General features: G+C 36.5%; 1 protein-coding gene across 2 annotated transcripts in view; it reads left to right on the plus strand.

Moving 5' to 3' along the window:
• The window catches only part of VPS8 (VPS8 subunit of CORVET complex), a 236,506-nt gene that overhangs the window by 16,980 nt on the left and 194,176 nt on the right, over positions 1-25,350 (plus strand). The window contains exons 1-10 of one of the 2 annotated variants that reach the window (XM_063662489.1): positions 1,201-1,298; positions 3,741-3,871; positions 5,563-5,656; positions 9,625-9,657; positions 10,608-10,662; positions 19,775-19,899; positions 20,667-20,753; positions 23,224-23,291; positions 24,581-24,734; positions 24,838-24,897. In XM_063662489.1, coding sequence (XP_063518559.1) covers positions 1,236-1,298; positions 3,741-3,871; positions 5,563-5,656; positions 9,625-9,657; positions 10,608-10,662; positions 19,775-19,899; positions 20,667-20,753; positions 23,224-23,291; positions 24,581-24,734; positions 24,838-24,897 — 870 coding nt within the window. In that variant the 5' untranslated portion in view covers positions 1,201-1,235. Of the gene's footprint in view, positions 1-1,200; positions 1,299-3,740; positions 3,872-5,562; positions 5,657-9,624; positions 9,658-10,607; positions 10,663-19,774; positions 19,900-20,666; positions 20,754-23,223; positions 23,292-24,580; positions 24,735-24,837; positions 24,898-25,350 lie in introns of those variants that run through there. The other variant, XM_054481040.1, reaches the window with a different exon arrangement.

Genomic DNA, 25,350 nt, shown 5'->3' on the forward strand with positions numbered 1-25,350 from the left:
GCTTTGAACTTTATATAAATGGAATTATATAATGTGTACTCTTCTGTTTCTGACTTCTTTCCCTTAATATTATGTTTTTAGATTTGTTCACATTGCTGTGTAAAATTCCTTGTGAATATACCTTTATTCATTCTACTGTTGATAGGTATTTGTGTAGTTTCTAATTTCTGACTACCATGAAGAGTGCTGCTGTAAATTTTCTTATTCATGTGTTTTGGCATGTACATACTTACACACATTTCTGGTTTTTATCTGTTTTCATTTTGTTTTTTTTTTTGAGACAAGAGTCTCACTCTATCACCCAGGCTGGAGTGCAGTGGCGCGATCAGGGCTCACTGCAACCTCCTCCTCCTGGGTTCAAGTGATTCTCGTGCCTCAGCCTCCCGAGTAGGTGGGATTACCGGCATGCACCACCACATGTGGCAAAGTTTTTTGTATTTTTAGTAGAGACGGGGTTTTGCTATGTTGGCCAGGCTGGTCTCAAACTCCTGACCTCAGGTGATCTGTCTGCCTTGGCCCCCCAAAGTGCTGGGATTACAGGCATGAGCCCCTGTGCCCAGCTTTATACACATTTCTGTTGGGCATATACCTAGGAGGAGAATTAGTGGGTGATCAGGTATAGTTATATTCAGCTTTAGTATATATTGGCACCGTTTTTGAAAGTGGTGGCATTGATATACACTTCCAGCAACAGTATATGAGATTTCTGATTACTATATCCTTGTAAACTTTTGAATTTTTCTGTCTTTTTCACTTTCATTCTTAACAGATGTGTAGTGCTATCACATCATGATTTTAATTTGAATTTCCCTAAAGACTAATGAAATTGGGTACTTTGACATAGGTTTTGACTGTTTGAATATCTCTTTTGTGAATTGCCTTTTCATATAATTAGCCCACTTCTGTTGTTTTATTTTTTAAGTGATTTATAGGAGTTCTTTATATATGCTAATGCAAGCCCTTTATTTGATGTACATATTGTATCTTCTTTCTTTCTGTACATTACCTTTTCACTCTATTAATGGTTTCTTTTGAGGAGCACAAGTTCTTAATATAGTTCAGCTTATTAAAATTTTCCATTTGTGTGTGTGTGTGTGTCCTATTTAAGAAAATTTTTGCAATTCCAATGTTATGATGATGTTACCCTATTTTGTTCTAAAATCTTCGTTGTTGTTCCTTTCATATGTAGATCTGTAATTCATCTGGAATTTTTTTTGGGTGTGATAGTGTGAGCTATGAGCCAGCACCATGTACTAAAAAGAGTATTCTCATCTGGTGTCACCTTTGTTATAAATCAGGTGATCATATATGTGTGGATCTGAGTCCATTGGTGTGTCCATACTTGCCTCGATCTCCCATTCTAGTGATCGAAACTTTATAATAGGTCTTGATATCTGGTAGTTTAAAATCTTCCAGCTTTGATGTTATTCTTCAAGATTGCCTTATTTCTTGTTTTTTTTTTTTGCATTTTCATGTAAGTTTTAGAATTAGTTTATCAGTTCACACATACACACACATATACACACACACAAATCAGCTGAAATTTGAAAGGATTGTGCAGTTTTTTTCACATCAGTTTGGGGATAATTGATACTTTTACTGTGTAGCAGTAGTTTTAAATTCAGTCTTGACATCTTCACTTCTTTTTTTCCCTTCACTTTTTCTTTCACTTATCCTGTAAGCCTGGCTTAATTCATCTGATCCATTTTCTTTAATTGTGTCCCCAGGCTTTTTAAGAAAATCAAATAACATTTTGATTGACTCTCTTGTTTAAGATCTTGATGCTGCTGTATTTATTTCTGAATTATTTCCTTCCCTTTTCCTACAGCAATCGTTCCAATCTTTATAGCACTCAAGCAACATAATGTCTTATTGCCAGTCCTAACCCTCTTTTTAGAAGACCTATGTGTAGAGATATCTGGAAAGCAGTGGTAAATTTGGACCTAAACCTTGAGAAATGTTGATGCTAAAGACACAGATTTTGGAATCATTAGATAACATGGTTCTTAAAGCTATAGATATGGACGAGCTTACTCAAATAGGAAGTCCATGAAGTAGGAAGAGAAGAAGATAGCTTAGAATATAATCCTGGGGGACAATCGTATTTAAAGGTTGAGCTGAGAAGAAGCTAGCATGTGACTAATAGGAGGACACATAAGTTAGCGGAGAACCAGGAAGGAGAGATGTACTGAAAACTAAAGGAAAAGAAAGCTTCGAGATGTAGTGAATGAGCCAGGTGTGGTGGCATGCACCTGTAGTCCCAGCTTCTTGGAGGCTGGAGTGGAAGATTGCTTGAGTCCAGGAATTTGAGGCTGCAGTGAGCTGTGATTGTGCTACTGCACACCGGCCTGGGTGACAGGGAATGGTCAACAGGGTTAAATGATGCCTGGAGGACAAGAACATGCTAACAGAAAGCAGGCCAGTGGATTTGGCTAGTAGCACCAGCAAGGTCGGTAGGAGCTTGTAATGAGTGGATTGAGGTAGTGAGTAGACATTAATCTCTCAAGTACATTGATTGGAAATGGTAAGGCAGAAGGTAGTGCAGCTGAAAGAGACGGTGAGACATCGTTCTCTGATGTTTGTCACTCAGAATCAACTTGTGCAAAGTCAAGTTCCTCATCCTGCTTTTTCTGCCATTTGTCTACTTTCTAATTTCAGTGAGTAGAGTCACCTTTTACCTGGTTGTAGAAGGTGGAAACCTTGTACTCTTCTTTGACTTCTCCCGTACCTCTCCTCCCATCCGTACCCCTACTCAACCCCCCATTTCAATGGTAACCAGAGACGTTTGATTTTTTCTCCGTAATGTGTTTTATCATTCCCTCTGTTGACCTCTTCTGCAGCTTCTTAGGTTGGGATCTCCCGTTTTTCCTTGATAGTGCAATAGCCCTCTTACTGGTCCTTAAAGTCTTCTTGTCTCCCCTCATCCATTCTTCATACTGCCCCACTTATCTTTTTAAAACATGGTTCCCATCATGTCTTTCCACTTCTTAAAAATGTCAGTTGCCTTCCCACTGTCTGCTATATATAATATACTAAATATTCATTAAATGAGTACTGGTTATGTGTCAGGCATTATACTAGGCACTAGAGGTACAATGATGAACAAGATAGACATGGGCCCTGCTGCCATCTAGTGTAATGGAATATAAGGCTTTTTATGGTTTGGGTACCAGCTTATCTTTCTAGGGTCATCTCCAACTTCTGCTTATATCCTCCAGACATTTTGGACTACTACTTTTCCCATGGACAAAATCTGTATTGTGAAATCACTGTGTCTTTCTGCGCTGTTTCCTACCCAGAATGCCTTTCTGCACTGTTTCCTACCCAGAATGCCTTTCTGCTGTCTGCTTGTCATTTTTTTTTATAGTAGACTGTTTATAGTCAGATGCTGTTTGTTTTCTTCAAATTAGCCATTGGCTGTTAGTTAACTGCTAAATCATCTGTAAAAGCTTGATTTTTAAGAAATATTCTACAGCTAACAGTAATCTGCATAACTGCTCCTGCTTCTTCCTGCTACACGAAAGAAGTTTTTGGGGTGACTTCTTTGTAGAGAGAAATAGCTATCTAGAATTTAATACTAGTAATTCTGTATGGTTTCTTTCTGGTCAATAAGAATGCATGGAATAGAGGTGAAAAGCAGAAATAAGTACTTGTGTGCCCTGGAGAAACCCATTAATGCCTGACTCATTTCATAGAGTATTTGGATTTTGAATGTATTGATTTATCTTCTTCCAATTTAGACTGATGATGAAGATGAGTCTTTTGTTCTTGAGGATCCTACATTGTTAAACATTGATACTATTGATTCTCACTCCTATGATACTTCATCTGTGGCAAGCTCAGATAGTGGTGACAGGACCAACTTAAAAAGGTAGGTATTCATGTCAATCATACTTGCTTACAGTTGAAGTATTCAATTGTTTCAAATGTAAATATTGTACTTTTTAAAGTACAATATGGTCTGTTGAAGCCTTGCATGGGAAGTAGAAGGGATATAATATTTTGAAAATTTTGGTACCGTTAAGGAAGAATGTAAAAGGGTGGGTGCTATGACCACAGTCTGAACTCTCGGTAGGAAGCCATAATGATAGCCAGGGACTTCTGGAAGCAGGAGAGCCCTTGGAGGAAGCACAGATTAAACCTGGCACAGTGTCTGTGGTGGAAACATGCAGCTTGGTTCACTGCCCTACTGTTCTGCGCACCCTCCCGCACCTCCCTGTCATCTGCGTTCTCAAAGATCAGCCTTCCTTCATTCTCTTGGAGTGAGTTCAGAGAATCACAAAGACGATTAAAAATTAGGGAAAAGGACTTCTAACCCTAAATAACTTAAATTTAGGCTGCTTTTCACCTTCCAAGTTCTTGGAGAGACTGTGAAAAGGAAAGAGAAGTGGAGGAATCATACTATAAATACATTATTGAATTCACATGTAACTTTAATATTGATAAAGTGATCTGTTTTTCTTCTTTGATTTTGCCTGTGTCAATGCTCTTTTCTTTAGGTTATCTCTTATGGGATAGGGGCTGTTGCTGGATATGTTAACCTGTTCAACAATGTGTCCTTCAAATAGATAACTTAAATGTTTTTGATGATCTGGTCACTACCTGCTTAAAAGATATGGTGTCATCTTGTCGCCTACAAAATTAAGTCAGAACTCCTCTGCATGGCATCAGTCTGGGCCACGCTTGCTGTTTTGACCTGATCTCTAAGCACTCACACTTCAGCCCTCCTAGTCTGTACCTTTTCTGTATGTGTACCCCAGACACACAGTACACCTTTACATCTTCATATTTCTGCCCGTGCTTTTTGCCTGACAAACTCCTAGTCATCCATCAAGTTCAAATTAGTCATCTTCTCTTTTCTATAGCTATCCCTAATGTCCCCCAAATAAACAGAATTAAACTGTTCTTCATTTGCATTTATATGGCACTTAATTCATATTTCTAGTATAACATTTATCCTTGAGAGTTACTTCTCAGCCCCTCAGCTATGAGATCCTTGACAGTAATAACTGTGACTTTATTTTTGTATTCCCAGAGCATACTTCCAGTGATACAGAGGTGCTCAATAATGTTGGGTAAAAGTTTAAAAGTTACTTTTTGTATGAGGATGAGTAGAGGGGGAATTTGAGGAGGCGGTTGAAGAATGAGAGGGTGGTCATAGGAGAAGCAGCAGCACAGGAAAGGTGAGCAAGGGTAAGAAGGCAGTAGGGTAATGTGGACTTGCAGGCCAGAGGAGAGCTCTGTAGGCAGCCTTCTGGAGAACATGAGAACCTACTGCCACATTCCCTAAGGTGGGCATGGAGGAGTTTGAATCGTGAGAAAGGAATGGTGATTTGATTCATTTTCCTGCTTGTGCTTCTTTGAGGTTCAAGGCGGGTTTAATACATTTTAAGATGGGATTGTTAGATCCGTCATACCTCTTTTAAAAACAGATTTAACAAATTACATACAATGTTGTCTTCTGCTTTTTGTGCGTGTGTGTTTTCTTTCAAAGCTTTGGGACCTCGCCTTTTCACTATTTTTGTCTGTTTTTAAATGTTTTTCTTTTTTTTTTTTTTTTAGGAAGAAGAAATTACCTGATTCTTTTTCACTTCATGGATCAGTTATGCGCCATTCACTTTTGAAGGGAATTTCTGCCCAGATAGTGTCTGCAGCTGTAAGTATTTTGTTCTTTTCCCTCAACTTTGTAACCTGCAATGGCATAATGAAGTAGGAATGAGCATAAAACAAAATACAGCACTTCTCTTGGCCCGAGGCTTAAGAAAAATAGAATCTGGCTTTCATGGTTTTTGTGTGATGATTTTTGACTTATGAGACGTGGCTACACGTCTTGACAGAAATTAGCGCAGCCATGAAAATAAAGTTCTGCTCAGAGTCTAGGCTGTGCCTAAATGAAATACGGCAGCAAGCCTAAAATAAATACTATTTGCCTTTTCTTTAAATTCCTTTCAGTTTAGTTGCCGTCTTGTGTATTTGTTGAGATTGTGTGCTTGTTTTTTTTTTTTCTCTTTTCATATGGAGAAATGATTGATCAGAATCTTTTACAACTGAATGATTTTTTTTATAATTCACAAAAGTATTTTCATGTCCCTTATTTCGTTTATTCTTACAACTTGGAAACTAGGTAAAGCTGTATTCTATTTTACAAATGAGAAGATAGGCTCAGGAAGGTGATATTAACTTGTCTTAGATCATTCTGTTAGGAAGTAGCAAGGCATTTATTCAAAATTGGGGTTTCTGGCTTCAAGTGTAGTGCCTCTATTGTGAAATGGAGGTGGCATTGGTGAACGTGGTCAGTGTGTAAAATGGCTGGAACAGAGTATCTGTGGCCTTTATTGAAAATTATGTAGAGCACTGGGTTAATGTAAACGATATTTAATGGTCCATAGACAGCAGAACTTTTCGTTTGACACTATCAGACTTTTCTTTTGACCTCAAAGCCCATAGTTTTATGTAGTCTTTCAATTTTGGTTTTCTGAGTACAATGTATAGATTCTGTATATAATGATAATGACAGATTTATACTCCAGGAAGTTTAATGTGTTTTTATGTTCTTTTTGGGGCATTTAATTGGCATTTTGCATATCCAAGTTGGACAAGAAATAAAAGTTTGGATCTTTCTTTTTTTTTTTTTTTTATTTTGAGACGGAGTCTCACTCTGTCGCCCAGGCTGGAGTGCAGTGGCACGACCTCGGCTCACTGCAAGCTCCACCTCCCAGATTCATGTCATTCTCCTGCCTCAGCCTCCCCAGTAGCTGGGACTACAGGCGCCTGCCACAGTGCCTGGCTAATTTTTTGTAGTTTTAGTAGAGACAGGGTTTCAACCTATTAGCCAGGATGGTCTCGATCTCCTGACCTTGTGATCTGCCCGCCTCAGCCTCCCAAAGTGCTAGGATTACAGGCGTGAGCCACCTCATTCAGCCAAGTTTAGATTTTTCAGGAGGGTGAGAGATTGATACAGAATTACAAGATACCACAATTGCACTTCAATGTTCAAGTTTATCAGAAAAAGCCCTTAGTGCAAATAACAAACAAACAAAAAAAAGTATTTACTATAACAATTGGGGTATCCTGACCTAGCTCATATATCATGAAGTGAATTTAAATAGAGAGATGCTCAAGCAATGGAGGAAACCTGGGCAATAGTTCCTCCTCTTTTAGGTGGAGAGTAACTCATATTTGCTAGAATGGGAACCACCTGTTGAGGATTACATTTCCATGACGTTTTCTGAATTTAATCCTTATGTAGGTGATGAAATTCATTCCTTTCAAAATCAAGATGAACCAGAACAGTCATTTGACCCACCTGTGCAGTTTTAAAAATATTTTGAATAATGGAGACTGAGCTAAAACTCAGACTCTGAACAATGATTAGATAAATCTGTTATTTAAAAGGGTTTCTCCTTCCCCTTGAAGAGGAGGGGAAATTCTAATAAATCCCAGAGTGTTTGCATTCTGTTTTTATTTGATTGCTATGGCTGAGCTCCTTTGGTATGTTAAAATGAAAACTGCCTTTCCTGTGACAGTCATCATACGGTGCCTTCCTATTTTTGGATTACCAGCTCAATTTAAATTGCATGCTTTTCTGTGATGGTTGGTTTATTAACATGTAAAGCTAGTTATATTTTTGGATATTTCTCCCTGAATAATTGCTCAATAGCGCCTTCAGCCATGTGGTTAGTGATGTTATTAGGGCTGTTTTGGGCCTTGGTTTTGGGATTCATACATGGAAAACACTTGGAGAGATGAAATTTTTGCAGTTGTGAAGCTCATTTTTTAATTTGGGATCCTTTTCAAAGTAGTATGACACGTGACTATACTTTAAAATAATTCAAAGTAACTTTTTTTTTTTAAGGATCTTCATTATTTTTATGATCAACTTTAAAATACTAGAGATAGCTTAGTGTAGTGTTTTTTTCAAAATGCGTCCACTTTATAAGAATCTCCTAGGGTACTGATTAAATTGCAGATTCCTGGGGCTCACCCCAAACCTACAGAATCCCAGGCATACAGGCATCCCAGGTGATTCCCATGCATTTTGGCTTTTGAGACCCACTACCCTCAGATATTGCAACACCAGTACTAAAATTCTGTAATCTCTACAATGCTTCCAAATATCTGTGTTTTTTTTAGCTTTTGAAGTCAGGTGACTTCTGATTCCATTATTCAGGTTCTATTTTGAATGTAGAACAGACCTTCGAATAACATCATTTTGTTCAATGTCATTTTGATATAATGTTAATGAAGAAAAAACAATTGGTTTAAGTTGTTTTGCTTAAAGTCAGTTTCTAAGAACTTACTGACAACATTAAGTGAGGTCTTACTAGAGTTTTTGACCTTCATCTGCTGTCCCATTTCTCTTTCCCTGTCTAGATGCAAATCAGTCATTTATCAACTATGTATTACATGCTTCTTAATTGTCGAGTGTTATGTTAGGCATGTTTGACACACAGATATATACACGCAAAGTTGGACAGATGCTGCTATCCAGAGCATTGTGTGTAGCAGCCTTGCTCATTGCTTTTTTCTTCTGTTTCCATGTACTGGAGTAAGTTTAAGTGAGTGCCCAGGAAGCTCTACAGAGTTGGTTAAATAGAGTCTGTAGAGTCTGCCTTCTGAGAAATGATAATAATTGACCACACTGACAAGGACAGACATAGAAAAGAAGATGTATAAGTGATACAAGGAGCCTGTCCTGGGATTTGGAAGCTCTGAGTTTGAGACATAGTTCTGCCACTTACTGAGTACCCTTTGTCAAGTCAGTTAAACTCTTGGAAATGTCTGTTTTTAAAATCTGGAAAATCAGAATAACATTGCCTGTTCCACACATCTCTCTAGGTCTGAGAATCAAGTAGTGTAATATCTGTATACGCAAGCTCTTTGCTGCTACAATACTGTATCACTACAAACTCTTAGGGTTATTTAAAGCTATGTGAGCATAGAATTGATACTCTTACATATTTATTTGATTCTTCACATTTAATTTGATCCTCAGGACAGCTCACTGAGGTAAACAGGGCAGTATTTGCTATTTCTTTGAACAGATGAGGAGACTAATGTTCAGAAAAGTTAGGTGACTTTTTGAATGCCATATAGTTATCGGTAAGGAGCTGGGACTACCACTTCTTTATGTTTTAATTTCTTACGCTTGAGAACTGACTTAATATATCCTGTTGGGGTTTATTTAGAGGTTATTAGGTAATTGCTAGATAGGAAAGTCCTACTTAGTAGTAGAAACATCTTTAACATGTTTACTTTTCTCAAATCTTTATGTACTCCTACCATTTTGACCCCATAGTGCTTATAGTTTATTCAAGTATAGAAAATGGAACATCTTTCCTCTTTTTCCTTTGCATTTCCATTATAATCAGTACCCTCCCTGAGGCATCTTACTTAGTAAAGGCACTTATATACTTAGTAAAATAAAACAATCCCCTTTCATGCCCTTTGTATTTTGTTGATATATATAGCTTTTGTAATTTCTCTTAGTTGGGGGCAAAAATAAAGGTTCCACCTCTAATCTAAATTGATTTGGAACAAGCATATGTAAAGCAAGAGCCATATACCATTTTCTGTTTTAAAATGAGAATATTTTTCAAATACTTTCTTTAAAATTTCATTTAGGACAAAGTAGATGCTGGCTTGCCTACAGCAATTGTAAGTATACTTTAACTTTTTAAAGGTAAGCTTTCTATTTGATTGGGTTTTCTTAGATTTATCATTACATTGTTCAAAATATTACATAAGTTATTATGGTAATAAATTCATAAGTCATTATACTGCCAGTAATCAGTTTTAACATTTATCCATGTTGAATGCTTTCTTTTTTCCTAATTTTTTGTTACTTTTTAGGCTTTTGTTTGAGAAGCAGATAATGGAGTAATATTAGCCTTCTCCAGGTTTATTTGTTTGTGGTACCACCCTGCCCAAGTAAATTTGCTTCTTCTGTGATTTGGCTCCCCTTCCACAAGGAGTGGAAAGCATCATTTGATAGGATCACTTTGTGGAAAATAGTACATTTAACAGCTCTGGATTCCATTGCCAGGCTTGCCAAATAAACTCTGTTGCAGTATTGTAGAGAACTAGGGGATATTGAAAGCACGCTGGTACTCTCTCTTCTTGTCTTCCTCCAGTGCCTTTTTAGCTTTCCTTTTAGTCAGTCTTTGGTAAGGAAGTGGGTGAGTTTTGAACACTTTGGATGCCTTTAGGTCCCTGTGGATAAACTAGGGAAGTGTGTTCTCATCTCTTCCCCACGCCTTGTAGGAAGCTCTAAGTTGGGTAGCATAAGTGCCTCTTACTTTGCCTGGATCCCTAATTTTTTATTTGAAAGTTGCTTTAGAGGAAGCTAAGTGGCATGTTATTGCCTATAATGTTGAACATATGATATTTTGATAGTGTTACCCCTAGAGTAAATTTAAAAGGATTCTCAGAAATAAAATGTCCTGAGTTTCATTTCCCGTTTTGCCTCCTGGATGAAATTCTTCTTATTTACAATAGTTTGTATGTCATCTGGTGCCTAGAGGAAGGAAGGCCAACAAATTCAGCTCTGATTATTTCAAGATTCTTAATGTAATATCTTAAAATGTAATCTTCCCTTTTGTTTTCAGGCAGTGTCCAGTCTGATAGCAGTGGGTACATCTCATGGATTGGCTTTAATATTTGGTAAATTTTTTAAGTGCTTTCCTGCTTTTAAATATTAAGTGTCCTTTTGGGTTTTATAATGTCCTTTAATCACAGTTTATATAGTGTACTTGATTTTCTTGGACAAAACCAGAAAAACTTGAAAAGTAGCAGTCAATATTTTTATAGCTAAAAATTATTTGCCTCACAGCTTTGTTTTGCTGCTTATTGCAAGTTTATTTTCTTCTTCATGAATTTATAAGCTATCGTATCTATTGATCTCTATGCAAACCTAGACAAAAAGAATAAAGTTGAAGGGAACCTTGGGTTATCATCTTGTCTGCCTCCGGTTGTTGGTGGTGGGGATTTTTGATTCTGAATCACGTTCCATTAATGGGTATTCTAAAAGATCTTCAGGAAAACAGGCTTTCTCAGTAATTTTCAGGAGCTCTCACTGACAATAAGCTTTTTTTTAAAATTTCCATTGTAAATCACTCTAAACTGAATTTTTTTTGGCCTGTAACCGCGTTGCTTTCTTGGTTGAAAGAGAACTAGTTTTATTTGTATAGTAGAAGATAGTTGTATTTTCTCATTTTTTTCTACCTGAGACTAAATGACTATAGTTTCATTAACCTTCTTTGCTTTTGAATTCAATGTATGAGTAGAATATTTTGTTCTTTTTCAATTTAAAAACTGTTAGATTTTTGTGGCCGGGCACGGTGGCTCACGCCTGTAATCCTAGCACTTTGGGAGGCCGAGGCAGGTGGATCACCTGAGGTCAGGAGTTTGAGACCAGCCTGGCCAACATGGTGAAACCCCGTCTCTACTGAAAAAATAAATAAATAAAATAAAATTAACTGGGCGTGGTGGTGGGCGCCTGTAATCCCAGCTACTCGGAAGCCTGAGGCAGGAGAATCGCATGAACCCAGGAGGCGGAGGTTGCAGTGAGCCAAGATTGTGCCACAGCACTCCAGCCTGGGCAACACAGTGAGACTCTGTCTCAAAATAATAATAATAATAATGATAATAAATAAAAAACTATTAGTTTTTTTGGGGGGGTCATTTTTGGTGTTCTCTTCTGGATATTAAGTCGTTTCATCTCCCTTAAATGAGAGACTTGAGACACTGTATTTAGTAAGGAATCTACAGACTTTTATATGGATTACCTGAGAATACTGAATAGCAGAACCACAATTTGATTTCTGTGGGGCCTTGCATCCTTATTTACCATAGAAGTGGATAACTAGTTATTTTCTGTTGGTTTTGAATGATTTGACTTACTATTATAAATTTTGTATTATGACAAAAGCTTTTTAAAATGTAATTGTAAAACCTAGTCTTTTCAAAGGTTATTGATTTAAATAAGAGTTTTATTGTTTGGGGACCAGAAGAGTAGAAAAAATTATAATTCCCTTGAAGGAATTTAGAATTGATTGAAAAGGACTTTTAAAACCTATATAGTTGATATATATTCATAGTAGAAAATATAGAAAATATAGATGAGCAAAAAGTTGAAGATATACCAAATCCTGCCATGTATTAATAATCCCTAACATTTTTGTATGTAACCTTTTAGTCTTTTTTTCTGTACCTGTATATGGGTATCTATACACCCTCAAATGGGATCATGTTAATTTGTAAACTGCTTTTTATTTTAATGAATATCTTTCCATGCAGTTATATATTTTGTCTGTAACATCATTTTTAATGGCTACATAGTATTGTATTAAATGGATTCTTCCTAATTTACTTAATCATTTCCTACTATAAGACATTTAAGTTGTTTGTAAACATATAGTACTGTGATGAACATCTTTGTTACTATATTTCTGTGTCCATGATTACTTTTTTAGGACAGATATTCCTAAAAGTGGAATTGCTTGGATTAGGAGATGAACATTAAGGACTTTTGATATGTATTATCTAATGGCCCTCTAGAAAAGTTCTGTCAGCCTGCTCTCCTATCAGGTGTTCAGAATGGTGGTCTTCCTGTGGGGCATAATTAATGTTAGATAAATAGAATTTTGGGAAAGAATCTTATGAGGTCATTTAGTTCAGTCCCCTTATTTTACATCTGAGGCTGTTGAGGATCAGAGAGGTTAAGTGACATGCACAGAGCCAAGTTCAGCCAAGTTCATTGAGGAATGCTGAATCCTATATAAGTGTATTTCCACTATTCTAAGCAATTCTGCTATCCTGAGAGAAAAGGAGGCAAATTCGAACATAGGAAGAAAAGAATAAAAGAACTAAGGTGAATGAGAATAGATTATAATGCATACATTTGTCAGCAGATTGCATGTTGATTTTTTGTTCCCACTTACCAGTACTCACTTCTCCTCACCTCTATCTGCTTTAACATCCCTTTCTTGTCAATGTTATAAGAATATGTGACTGCTTATAATCAAACTCAAGTATAGCTTACTGCAAACAAATTAAAATGAATACTTTACAAATAAAAACTAACAGAGGAAAAGAGAACATTGTCTTTTGATACTGTCTTTTTAATTTCCTTGGGCCTGGTTCCTGATTTTTTTTTTTTTTAGACGCCAGCAGCTTTCTTGTAGATATGGGGAAATAATAATCTTTCATTACAGTCTCACAGAAAAGAAAGTATGTCAAAGTGAACATTTTGAGAAAGAATCATAATATTCTGGTTGTGCTTTGGGTATTAATAGTGTAGCTAATAAATTTTATTCATTACTGTTTATAGGAATCAGATGTTTGGACAATGTGTTTTAACAAATGGATTAAAATATGCTTGAAAGCCTGGGAACAAATGGCAGAGTAATAATACTATAAAGTGTCTAGAGGCCTGGGTTAGATCTTACCTCTGTTAAACATCTGTGTTGATCATAGGAGAAAGTGTAGCAGGAAGAGCTATACTTGTTTAAGTACTAAATGTTTCCCTTTGAAACAGAGGCCCAGGTCATTAAGATAGAAACCATTATAAGTTTCTTGAAAACTGATGTTTATTGCCTCTTCTTAAGTAATTATAGGCATATAGCGTTTAAAAAAATATGTTGGTACTTACCTTATACAGAGTCTCAAAAGTTCAAATCTTAATAAAGATGTTTCCCCATCCCAGGGTCCTTAGTTTTCCTCTTTTTTTTTTTGGTTATTAGTGTACTTTAGTAGATTATCTTTTTGAAATTAGTTTTGTTTTTATCTAACTTAAACATGGATTTACTTACTTTGCTCTAATGAGAGTATTATGGACTTTTTCCCATAATCCATAGCTGAGCATAATCATAAATGCTAGAGGCATCACTTAATCAAATTTAGTATCATTCCCACAGATAACTAAAGCTTGTCACTTATATTCTTGAAGTTTTTTACCTGCCTTTTCTTCGAACTTTTGAACTGATTTCTTGCTTTTCTTTCTCTCTGTTGATCTTTTCTTCATGGATTCAAAAGGAAAAGGTATAGTAAGTAATTCTAGTTTGCATGAATGGTTTCTTTTCTTTTGGTCTTTTTAATGTTGGAAGAGAATGCTACCAATTATAGTCAATGTCCTCTTATGAAATGCTTATTGAAAAAAAGCCAGCTAATTGAAAAATTAGTTAAGCAGGAAATTGTGAAAAACTATAAGTATATATATACCTTCGATGTTTTAACTGAAAATATATACATTTTCATTTTTCCTTTGATCTTTTGATGTAGTCTCAAACCTTTTCTTTGAGTTTGTATTTGCCACTTGGAGTCCTGAAGTATCTTTTTTGGCATAAACTTTGTCATTAATGGGTCATGCAAAATTTGCCATTTAAAATTTTAAAAATAAGGTAAAAGCTTAAGCACCTGTGAATCAATCAATGTGTGCAAAATCCTAGATTTTAACAAAACTTTCAATCTTTTCCTGTTATGAACACCTTATTTTGTGACAGTTTTTGTAGAAACTCATCTTTACCAAGTTTTTCTAAATCATCCCATTTAATGTTCATGGAAACAACAGCTCTTTTTCACTCTGTTTCACTGGTTTATTTACTGTTTAAGTTTTAAAGTACAGTAACATTACAATGGCATGAACAGGCTTGGGAATGAATACAGCTGACTTATAGTAAGCATCAGCATTCTGGAAGATATCCAACTAGCCATGGGGATTCAGTATGCCCTGGCTTCAGTCAGTAAGCCTTACAGAGGGAAGGAGAACTTGAATTCTGTGAGTTGGTTTGATGGTGATCAGGTAAAAGTGCTTCTGTTGTTTTATGATCATCGATGAAAAATGTTTCCTGATTAGATCTTTTCTCCCTTGGTCCTAGAGAATATTTTAGTGTGAATAAAGGATAAGAAAAGGCTGGATGTGGTGGCTCATGCTTGTAATCCCAGCACTTTGGGAGGCTGAGGTGGGCAGATCACTTGAGGTCAGGAGTTCGAGACCAGCCTGGCCAACATGGTGAAACCCCTCTCTACTAAAAATACAAAAATTAGCCAGGTGTGGTGGCACTTGCCTGTAATCCCAGCTACTTGAGAGGCTGAGGCGAGAGAATTGCTCAGGAGGTGGAGGCTGCAGTGAGCCGAGATCGTGCCACTGCACTCCAGCCTGGGTGACAGAGTGAGACTCGCAAAAAAATAAAAAATAAGAAAAGAATAGTATTAAAGAATAGTGAATATTGGCCAATAAAGATAGAGTTCCACACACACAATTAAATTGGATTCCTGCTAGGATGTAGGTATTTCCTTCTTTGAGAAATAGAGGATTGGGCTAATTTTGGTATATGGAAAGAGTTAACAGAAATTCTTGAAGTATGTCAAATTTAGATTTTAGGGCTATTACAGACTTTGTACATTATTTGTGACTTTTCTTTGCTATTCAGCATATTATTCTTAAGTCCAGAATATGCTGAGGAGATCTACTCTAAGCAAAGTGTACTTTGAAAGACATACTAATAAAAGATACAGATATAATTCAGGGCAATGCCAAATAGATTTGCTGTTTGTGATATTTGGCCTTCAAGTTATCTAAATTAATTGGTAAGCTATATTACTGTCATAAACAGTAATTCCTTGCATTTGTGCCATTTGATGATTTTCTAATTTTTCATAGGCAAAACTCTTTGTCAACTCAGTGAAGTTTATAAGAAAGGTGATAGTCTCATTTCATGTTTCTTGCCAGGGTAACCATTATTAAGACCCCTGCAATTTTTTTAAAACACAAATTTGACAGTACTAACCAACTATACCTTTATGTGACTTTGTAAATGAAATTAGATATACTGTTAATTTAATAACTTTTCCCAACTGTAGACAAAGGAGACTTCAGAGAGGAGGAGGAGAATAGAATTTTTCCTTTTAAATTCATGAAATCAAGAGTAACCTGGAGTGGCTCTCATTTTCACCTTCTGTCCAGGTCATTTTGTTCTTTACATGTATCCGTGGAATTTAAGTGTTTTGAAGAGGTTTTATGTTTATTTTGGTCAAATATCATTTCCCAGAATTGTCCAGAATTTTCTGGACTACAGAATGTTTAGTTACTCTAGCAGGAGAAACCTCTTCAATACGACTGCTTTCTTCTTTCCACAGAAATTCTGCCTTTTCTGAATTTAGTCTAAATTATGTAACAGCAAGTTTGTTAACATGGTACTATAAGGATAGAATGTATGAAGAGGCACGGTGGCTCAAGCCTGTAATCCCAGCACTTTGGGAGGCTGAGGCAGGCGGATCACCTAAGGTCGGGAGTTCGAGACCAGTCTGACTAACATGGAGAAACCCTGTCTCTACTAAAAATACAAAATTAGCTGGGCATGTTGATGCATGCCTGTAATCCCAGCTACTCAGGAGGCTGAGGCGGGAGAATAGCTTGAACTCGGGAAGCAGAGGTTGCAGTGAGCCAAGATCGTGCCATTGCACTCCAGCCTGGGCAACAAGAGCAAAACTCCGTCTCAAAAAAAAAAAAAAAAAAAAGTTTGAAGATACCAATAAGAGTTTGATAAATAATATGGAGTCAAAGTAGATTCCATTTGTTATACTGTCCATCATGTCTGTCACCATCACTGCTGTTTTTTTGAGTGTATATATGAATGTAATCTATAAATTAGTTTGTGATGAGCACTTAGTAATATTCAAGGGACACTGAATTGGTTCCTTTGTGCATTATCTTACTTTACTTACACTTAGCAACACAGTGAGATAATGGGCATTTTCTACATTTTACAAATGAAGATAGGGAGGCTAAGTGAATTTAAGAAACATTCCTAAAATTACCAAGACATGCTGTAGTTGTAAGGCTTGTAACTATCTGTGGGGCAGGGGTGGAATTAAAATCCAGGTATCTGGTTTCATAGTCATGATACCTTCTAAAGGAACATTATAAAAACAACAAATATATTGTAAAAAATCCAGAAAAAAGTTGAGAATGTTTCCATTAACAGATTTGTGGGCTGTAAATTTAATCCATATTGCAGGAATGGCTAAGATTGATAATTTACTTCCCTGTCTTAGCTAGTTGATTGTATGTGGGAACAACAGTCAGGAAAGCACAGTCATGTTTGTTTTTAATCTAGAAGTTATGTCCTTTTCCTTCCCTCATTTCATCCATTGCCACTCTTTTCTATTTCCTCTTCATGGCACCCTTATTCTCTTTGTTATCATATCCTCAGTTCTCCTGCTCATACTTCCTGTGCCTGAAATAGTCCAATTTAAAGTATGAACGTTGTTAAATTAGAAAGTAGTAGTGAGAGTCTTTAAGTATTGGTGAATCAGAACTCTGTGAAGTTTGGATCTCAAAGCAGGGACTACAAAGGATCTTCGCAGTATGCTGCTTAGACATCGCTCTGTGCCTGGAAGGCAAGCGGTCCAAACTCCAGGGTATGAAATTTCATACCAGCTCTATCTTTGTCCTCTTACTTTCAGTCCATCTGCTACCTATACATGTGACCCAGAGTAGAGGTATATATGGAATACTGTTGCCCAGCCATCATATCATGACAGTTTGCAAATTAAGGTATGTGGAGAATCCACTAACTATACAGGGTGGCTCTGATGAAATAAGGATCATGCAAAACATTATTTTAGGTAGGTAGTTTTGGAAGAGCAAAATAAAATGTGATGTTATATTTAGAGTCAGGAAAATTACAGAATAAAGGGAAGTTTTATAATTTGGATTAAATCAAGGAAGGGTGAAAAAATTGTAAGGAGGAGAACAGTCAGGATGTATTGAAAAATATCTGTAGTTGTAAAATTCTAGATGTAAATAAAGACAGTAACTTTTAAAATACATCAGACCTTGTATATTTATGAGTTTTATTTCTTTTTAGTGTTCACCTTGGAAGGCTAAAATCCAAAATGATTGAAAAAAATCGAGTATTTTCTATGTGCTATGTAGTTACACTCATTGTTTCAGAACTCTTTTTTGGGAAGGAGGGATTACTATTTAAGTCAGTTTATGAGCACAGAAAAGTACTCTTACAGTATTCACTCTGAATGGGCAAAAGGACTGACCTAATATTATTCCCTAGACCTGAGAATGAATGACTGTGTCTGATAACTAGATTTACTTTTATAGAAGGAGAATTGGCAAGTGTGAAGGCTATTCAGATGATTGTCAGATGCCTTCTAAGCGCAAGGCATTAAGCAAGGTGCTTTGGGAGTGTTAATTCACTCATGATCTTAGCCCTCAGAAAGGTCATAGTGTAATAGGGGAAGTAAGACATACCCAAAATTCACATGTAGATAATTAAGGGAGACACAAACAGTGCTGGAGAAGTTGAGAAAACTCCAAGGTGTGGAAATAATGGTGTTTTTTACTTTTTCCTAAATAGTTAAATTTTGTAGGCATGCATTCTGACATTTAAATTTTTAATTTCATTGTTTTCAATGGGTATAATAATGAACTCTAGACAAAATAAGCATTGCCTAGGAGAAACCCTAGAGAAATTTCTTTTAATTATTAGATAACAGAATTTAATAAATATTTGAGTGCCTCCTGGAGAAATCAGAGGTGATTAAGGCAAGATCCTCGCCCTTATCACCCTTAGCAAACTTAATGTAATAGATATTTGAATTGCTTGCTTTTAGCTTTTTTTTTTTTTTTTTTTTTTGAGACGGAGTCTTTCTCTGTCGCCCAAGCTGGAGTGCAGTGGCATGATCTCGGTTCACTGCAACCTTTGCCTCCTGGGTTCAAGCAATTCTCCTGCCTCAGCCTCCCAAGTAGCTGGGATTACAGGTGCCCACCACCACGCCCGGCTATATTTTTTATATTAGTGGAGATGGAGTTTCACTGTGTTGGCCAGGCTGGTCTTGAACTCCTAACCTCAAGTGACCCTCCCTTCCTGAGCCTCCCAAAGTGCTGGGATTACAGGTGTGAGCCACCATGCCTAGCCACTTTTAGCATATCAAATTTGGATGTTTGAAATAATTTTCTGAAGTCGTTTAAATGTTTACTCTGTAATTTGCACTGTTAATTTGCTTAGTAAATTTTCTTTATGGATAATATAAATGTAAATTTCAGCCAAATTCTAAATTAAATTTCTTGAGTTTTGAAGTTTTATAGTTAATTTAAAAGACGATGGTATTCCCCATAATTTTGCATCTTAAAAATAGTAAGAAATACAATTCTAGGATGAGACAGATGACAGTTTGTTTAAGGAGATACAGATTACATGTGGATTTTTTGGCTTATCGTTAGCATTTTTTATTATGTTTCCTTGTAGATCTTTTTTTTTTTTTTTTTTTTTTGAGACCGTGTCTCACTCTGTTGTGCAGGCTGGAGTACAGTAGTGTGATCTCAGCTGACGGCAACCTCTGCCTCCTGAGTTTAAGTGATTCTTGTGCCTCAGCCTCTCGAGTAGCTGAGACTACAGGCGTGGGCCACCATGCCCAGCTAATTTTTGTATTTTTAGTAGAGATGGGGTTTCACCATGTTGGCCAGGCTGGTCTCGAGCTCCTGACCTCAGGTGATCCACCCACCTCAGCCTTCCAAAATGCTGGGATTACAGGCATGAGCCACCACACCTGGCCATTTTTTCCTGTATTTTTAAGTGTCTAATTCAACGCCCAGCATCTGCTAGTTGCTCAATAAATGTATTTAAAAATGAATGTGACTTCATTGTCTGCTGCTTTTGATTCTTGTCACCTCCCAAGTCTTTGAAAGCATGCCTGTACTAGATGTATTCACTCTCTTGCATTTCCTTCACTTGACTTTAAAAACTGCTTTCTTTAGATCAGAATCAAGCTTTGCGACTCTGTCTGGGTAGCACTAGTGTTGGAGGTCAGTATGGCGCTATCTCTGCCCTCAGTATCAACAATGATTGCTCAAGACTTCTTTGTGGCTTTGCTAAAGGACAGGTAAGATATGAACCTCCTTTAATTCATAAGACAATGTTAAAATAAGATCAATTTAAAAAAACTTATATCTTAGATCAAAGACCAAAATATGTGTTACGAAGTAATATGTTTGTAGAGCTAACCAGAGATTGCTGAATCTTGTAGAGCTAACCAGAGATTGCTGAATCTGAGTTTTGTCTTGTTCAAAATTTTACATAATTATCGACTGACCCAGAGTCTGTAATTTTTTATATCCTAGTTCATGTGTCTGTTTGAGTAAATAATTTTTGTAAACCAACCAGGGATGTTATATAAAATGTACTTCCTTACAGTCATGTAAATAATGGAGGCTGCTTTTTAGAAAGATTCTGTGTTCCTGGATAACGATTTTTGCATTTCTTTCTTCTTCTGAAACTGGCATTAGGTTATGGTTTTTTTCATCTTCTGATTCATACATCACTAGCTAGTTTGGCAGTAAGCCTTTCCGATACTTTTTACCAGTGCTAAACAGATTGACTTTTTAGAGAAATATCTTTTGTCTCTCAGTATGAGAACAACATTTAAAATCTAAAGGGAAAAGTAGGGTGGGCAGGATGAGGGGTAAATGAAGATCGAATAAAGGCTCTATGCTTTAATGGATCTGCAACCTTTAGGTATGTTTTAACTTTATAGTTCTTTGCCTGCAATGTTTATAGTCAAGGAATAGATTATTCCAGCCAGAAGGCAGGATACTTAAGTCCAAAAAAAGAGCAATAAATTTGTTTTTAAAGCACTTAGTTGTCTTATAGATCACCATGTGGGATTTGGCCAGTGGAAAACTTCTAAGATCAATAACAGATGCTCATCCTCCAGGAACAGCAATATTGCATATCAAGGTAAGAGCTTTATTTTCTTTTTCTAATAATTTTTTTATTATGCCTTTGTGTTTATTTTAAAGTAAATTTCTCTATATTGATCATCAGAGTCCAAAAAATGTATTTAACATGAAGCTGAACATTACCTTATAAATAGAATCCTCAACATTGAGCTGTCTTTTATTTGACTAGCCCAACATGATGTTTTTCCAGGTTAAAACTAGAGATGGGCTAGTATGGAAATATTCAGCTTCAAGTTGTATTGAGGTCTAATCTATACAGCAGCAAAAAGGGCAAATTGGTGTGTTGCTAGACTAGAGTTTGGCCGTAAAGACGGGCAGCACCCTGCTGAAACTCATATGGAGCTCTTAAAAGGTCTTTTTACCTTTGTTTAGTTCATCAAAATTTTATTGCTGAGGTGGTGTACTCTGTCACCCTTTTTTGGGAGTTGCCTGAGGTTCAAGGCACAGATCGTGAAAGAATCAAGGTTTGGATTATGTTTAGAAATGAGTCTATTGGTTTATTTTCTTTCAGGCCTCTAAAGGGAAAGCGTTAAGATCCTAGTCTTGGCTTTCTCATTACAGGCCTGAAAAAATAAACTGACTTAGGTGACAGATTTCATTTATAAATACAATGTGAATGTTGATTCTTCCGTGCTGTCAAGCCCATGTTCAGAAGCATAAAAGGTAAAGGATTATAACTAGAGAAGTCTAAAATCAGATCTTCTAGATTTTAATCATGTACACATTTTGTTGCTTAGCTCTGCAGAGCTCTGTCATCCATAAGTATGCTTTTTAAAGTCTGCAAGCATCTGGAGTTTGTATGTCTGTATCTAAGTTAGTTACAAAAAAGTCTTCTGTGGCAGAGCAGCGTTGAAGCATTTAGTAACAATGAAAACAACCAAGACAAGTGGAGAGAATTTCTTCTCTTTCAGAGCATTATGGCAAAATATCTTGACCTCTTTTCATATGGCTTGTGCCAACTTCTAATATGTTATAGTTGTTTGTATATATGTCTTATCTCTCTTAGTAGATGAACGTCTTTGAAATCACAATCTGTTTGTCATTTATTTTTGTGTTTTACCCATAGTAGCTGCTCAATAAATATTTGATTGAAGGAAAAACTAGATGGTGGTGTTTATACAAGAGAAATCCTTTTGCAAAAAAAAGAATATTGAGGGAAAGAATAAGAAACAGAAGAGATAAAGGCAGAGAGAAAAGAGAAGAATGCAGTTGAGATAAATAACATGTAGTAGGAGCCATTGTGTTGCTTGACAATGGTGATGAAGGTGGTACATGTAGATAACACTGGAGTAAGATACATAGGATTGAATATTTCTGAAGTCTTCTACTGACATCAGCCACTTGCATTTTAATACTCCTACACATTGTTCTCCAAACTTAAGCCTGTATCTCATCAATAACAATTTGGAATTTCATTCTTTATGGATATTTATGTGTGTGTGTGTGTGTGTGTGTTTATATGAATACACTACTGTACTAATTTTTATGTACATTATAAAGCACATACAAAAGAAATAGAAAATTAAACAGAAATACAAGTTCTGTTATTTTTCCTGCACTCCAGCGGACCATTTCATGCACACACCTAGGGTATATGCTTCCCACTCTGGCAACTGCTCATCTAGGCTGTAAGAGCAAAGTTGTGGGGCTTCTTAACTATGTGTGTGTTTGGGTCAAGGAAGAAGAATTTTACAGTGGCCTCCAGTACCTCAGCCATCCCTGACTGGGAACCTGAGGCATGCCATTTAGGATGGTTCACTAACCTTTGAGTTTAGGGAGGATAGTCACTGTAAATGGTAGAAGTTCAGTTTGTTCCATTTTGTGTCATGCAGCATTGACCATACTTCAGATCATCTTAGGACTGTCTGTCATTGTGAACATTACTTATTATTCTGAGTTTTCTAAGTTAGGTAGTGATAACTGAAGTGTATGCTGTGGAAGAAGATCAAGGAGGTAGCACATTTTGGGAAGAGTTATATATGAAAAGTTAAAATGTTTTAGATACAGTGGACTTACTTTTCAGTTATTCAGAAGACATATTCAGATAAGTTTATTTCTCAAAGATACCAAGTATTTTTTAGAGTCTTTATTCTTGAAAACTGGGCAGGTGTAAATGTAACCAAAGGATCTCATTTACTTAGTAATGGCAAGTTACAAAAAGTTATTGTAAGAACCCAAGTAGGGAACTTTAGGGTTTTTAATCAATCATAGTTTGTATTTTTCTTTTATCGTGATGAAAGATGGTTTTGCTTTTTGAAAGCCTCTGTTTTTTTAAAGATATTGGACCATTATTACTCTAAATAAAGGTAAGTTTGTAAGTTTAGAGTGATGAGCACTGAACCCAGTTTAGGTTATTTCAAAAGCTATTAAATGTGTATATTGTAGTTTTTCAAAATTGTATAATTTTTTCCTTTTTAATACTTGACTGTTTAAAAATGTACAAGAAAATAAATTCCTTCTCTGTTTAGTTTACAGATGATCCAACTCTTGCAATTTGCAACGACAGCGGAGGCTCTGTTTTTGAATTGACATTTAAGTAAGAGACTAGTGGACATTTGTTGACAAATGAAAAGACTAGCTCTGTTTTAATGATTTGAAATTGAACATGAAGAGGTCTAGAAAGCCCCTGTAATTGAGAGTAGATTATGACTGTGTGTTACAATTACCTGGGAAGGCTTATATTAATAGAACAAACAGAGTTCTGGGCCTGGTCCTCCCAAGTTTTATCTCAGTAGGTCTGAGTTGGGATTCTAGACTCCTACTCCCCAGAAGATTCTTATGTGCTGTCAAGCTTGGGACCACACTCTTCTGGAGTAGCTCACTAATTTTGGTTTAGGCTCAAGGCCCAGTTGATTATAATCATAATGGGCAGGTGTAAACAGGTTTTTAATTATCTTAGAATTGCCACGTTTGCTCTTTAAGAGCAAAGACTGTCTAGATACATCAAAGAACATTTAGGAAGCAGAGTTTTTTGAAAAGTAGAACATAATATTCATTGTGTATTATGTTTCCATAAGTTCTTCAAGGTTAACAACTATCTTTGTTTCTTGTATTTCTCATAGCTTCTAACAATGCTAAGCAGAAAGTAATTTCTGAAAAAAACATACTTCTTTAGTTAATGTTTATTGAGCATCTCTTATGTGTAGGTATTTATCTAGATCCCAGAGTTATAGCTGTGAACCAAGCAAAGTTTTTGCTCTAAGAGAACTTACATTCTAGCTGCGGTAAGGGTAATGAAACAGCAAACCAGCACATAAATGAAATCACCTCAGATGGATGTAAGTGCTGTAAAGAAAACAAGACAGGGGATTGCACTAGATTGTACTTGAGGATAATTCTGGAATGCCTTTCTCAGAAGGGGCAACATCTGGAAAAATACCTGAATGGTGAGCCAGTCAACACATGCACAGATCTGAGGAAAATATTCCAGGCAGAGAACATTCAGACACAAAGACTTTGAGGTGGCCACAGACTTGGCCTGCTAGAGCAATGGAAGAAAGCAGGTGTGGCTGGAGTGTGACTTTGTCAGGAACACAATAGTGGGAGAGGAGTGAAGGGAGGAACCAGATCATATCCTTTTAAGACATGGGAAAGAGTTTGGATTTTATTTTTTATGTACAGTAGCAAGCCAGTGGACTGTTTTTGGCAGAAAAATAAATGAATCTGACTTGTATAATAAAAAGATCATGCTGCTGTCCTGTGGAGCTTGGATTGTTGGGGGTTAAGGAGGTAGGAGGCAGGAGGCTATGAAAGTAGTCCACGTAGAGATAGTACTGCCTTGGATCATTGCTAAATTGATTCTGAATTTTCTAATTACATTTTCAGGAGAGTGATGGGAGTGAGAACCTGTGAATCTAGATGTCTGTTCAGTGGTTCCAAGGGTGAAGTCTGCTGTATTGAGCCTTTGCATTCTAAGCCTGAGTTGAAAGATCATCCCATCACACAGTTTTCATTATTGGCCATGGCATCCTTGACAAAAGTAAGTGTATTTAGAAGTTAAAACTCAGAACTTTTAGAAGCTTTGAATACCAAATATTTGAAAATTACAAGGTCAATATTGAAAACATATTTTTCTCTTAAAGATACTGGTCATTGGATTGAAACCATCCTTGAAAGTATGGATGACTTTTCCCTATGGCCGGGTGAGTACGTCCCTCCATCTTATTGGCCAAAGGAAGGACCATGTCAGGAGGTTGAGAGAGATGACTTGCAAGGGGTGAATTCTATGAGATTGTCAGAAGACTAGACAGGATGAAAGTCAGTGCTCCAGAGACCGTTGGCTGGACTTGCCTTAAGGTGGTCAAAGCATCATAAGCTGATGACCAGCACAGTGTCCTAGGGATCATGAGATCTTATACTTTTCTACCTTTATCACTTTAAGTTTTTCTCTCATAGACAGCATACAGTTGGCTTTTGTTCTTAACCTCAACTTGACAGTACCTGTATATTGCTGTCCTGGTACTCTGTGGTCACACCTAACTTCATGCATGGAATTTCCTAGCTTCATTCATTGCCCTTCTGAGTGCAATAAAATTCCCTTATCAGATTTAAGGTTGAAGGAAAAGTTGATTTATTGAGTCCAAGCCCTGATTTTC

The sequence above is a fragment of the Pongo pygmaeus genome, chromosome 2, assembly GCF_028885625.2.
Source record: "Pongo pygmaeus isolate AG05252 chromosome 2, NHGRI_mPonPyg2-v2.0_pri, whole genome shotgun sequence".
In the NCBI taxonomy this organism is placed as follows: domain Eukaryota; kingdom Metazoa; phylum Chordata; class Mammalia; order Primates; family Hominidae; genus Pongo; species Pongo pygmaeus.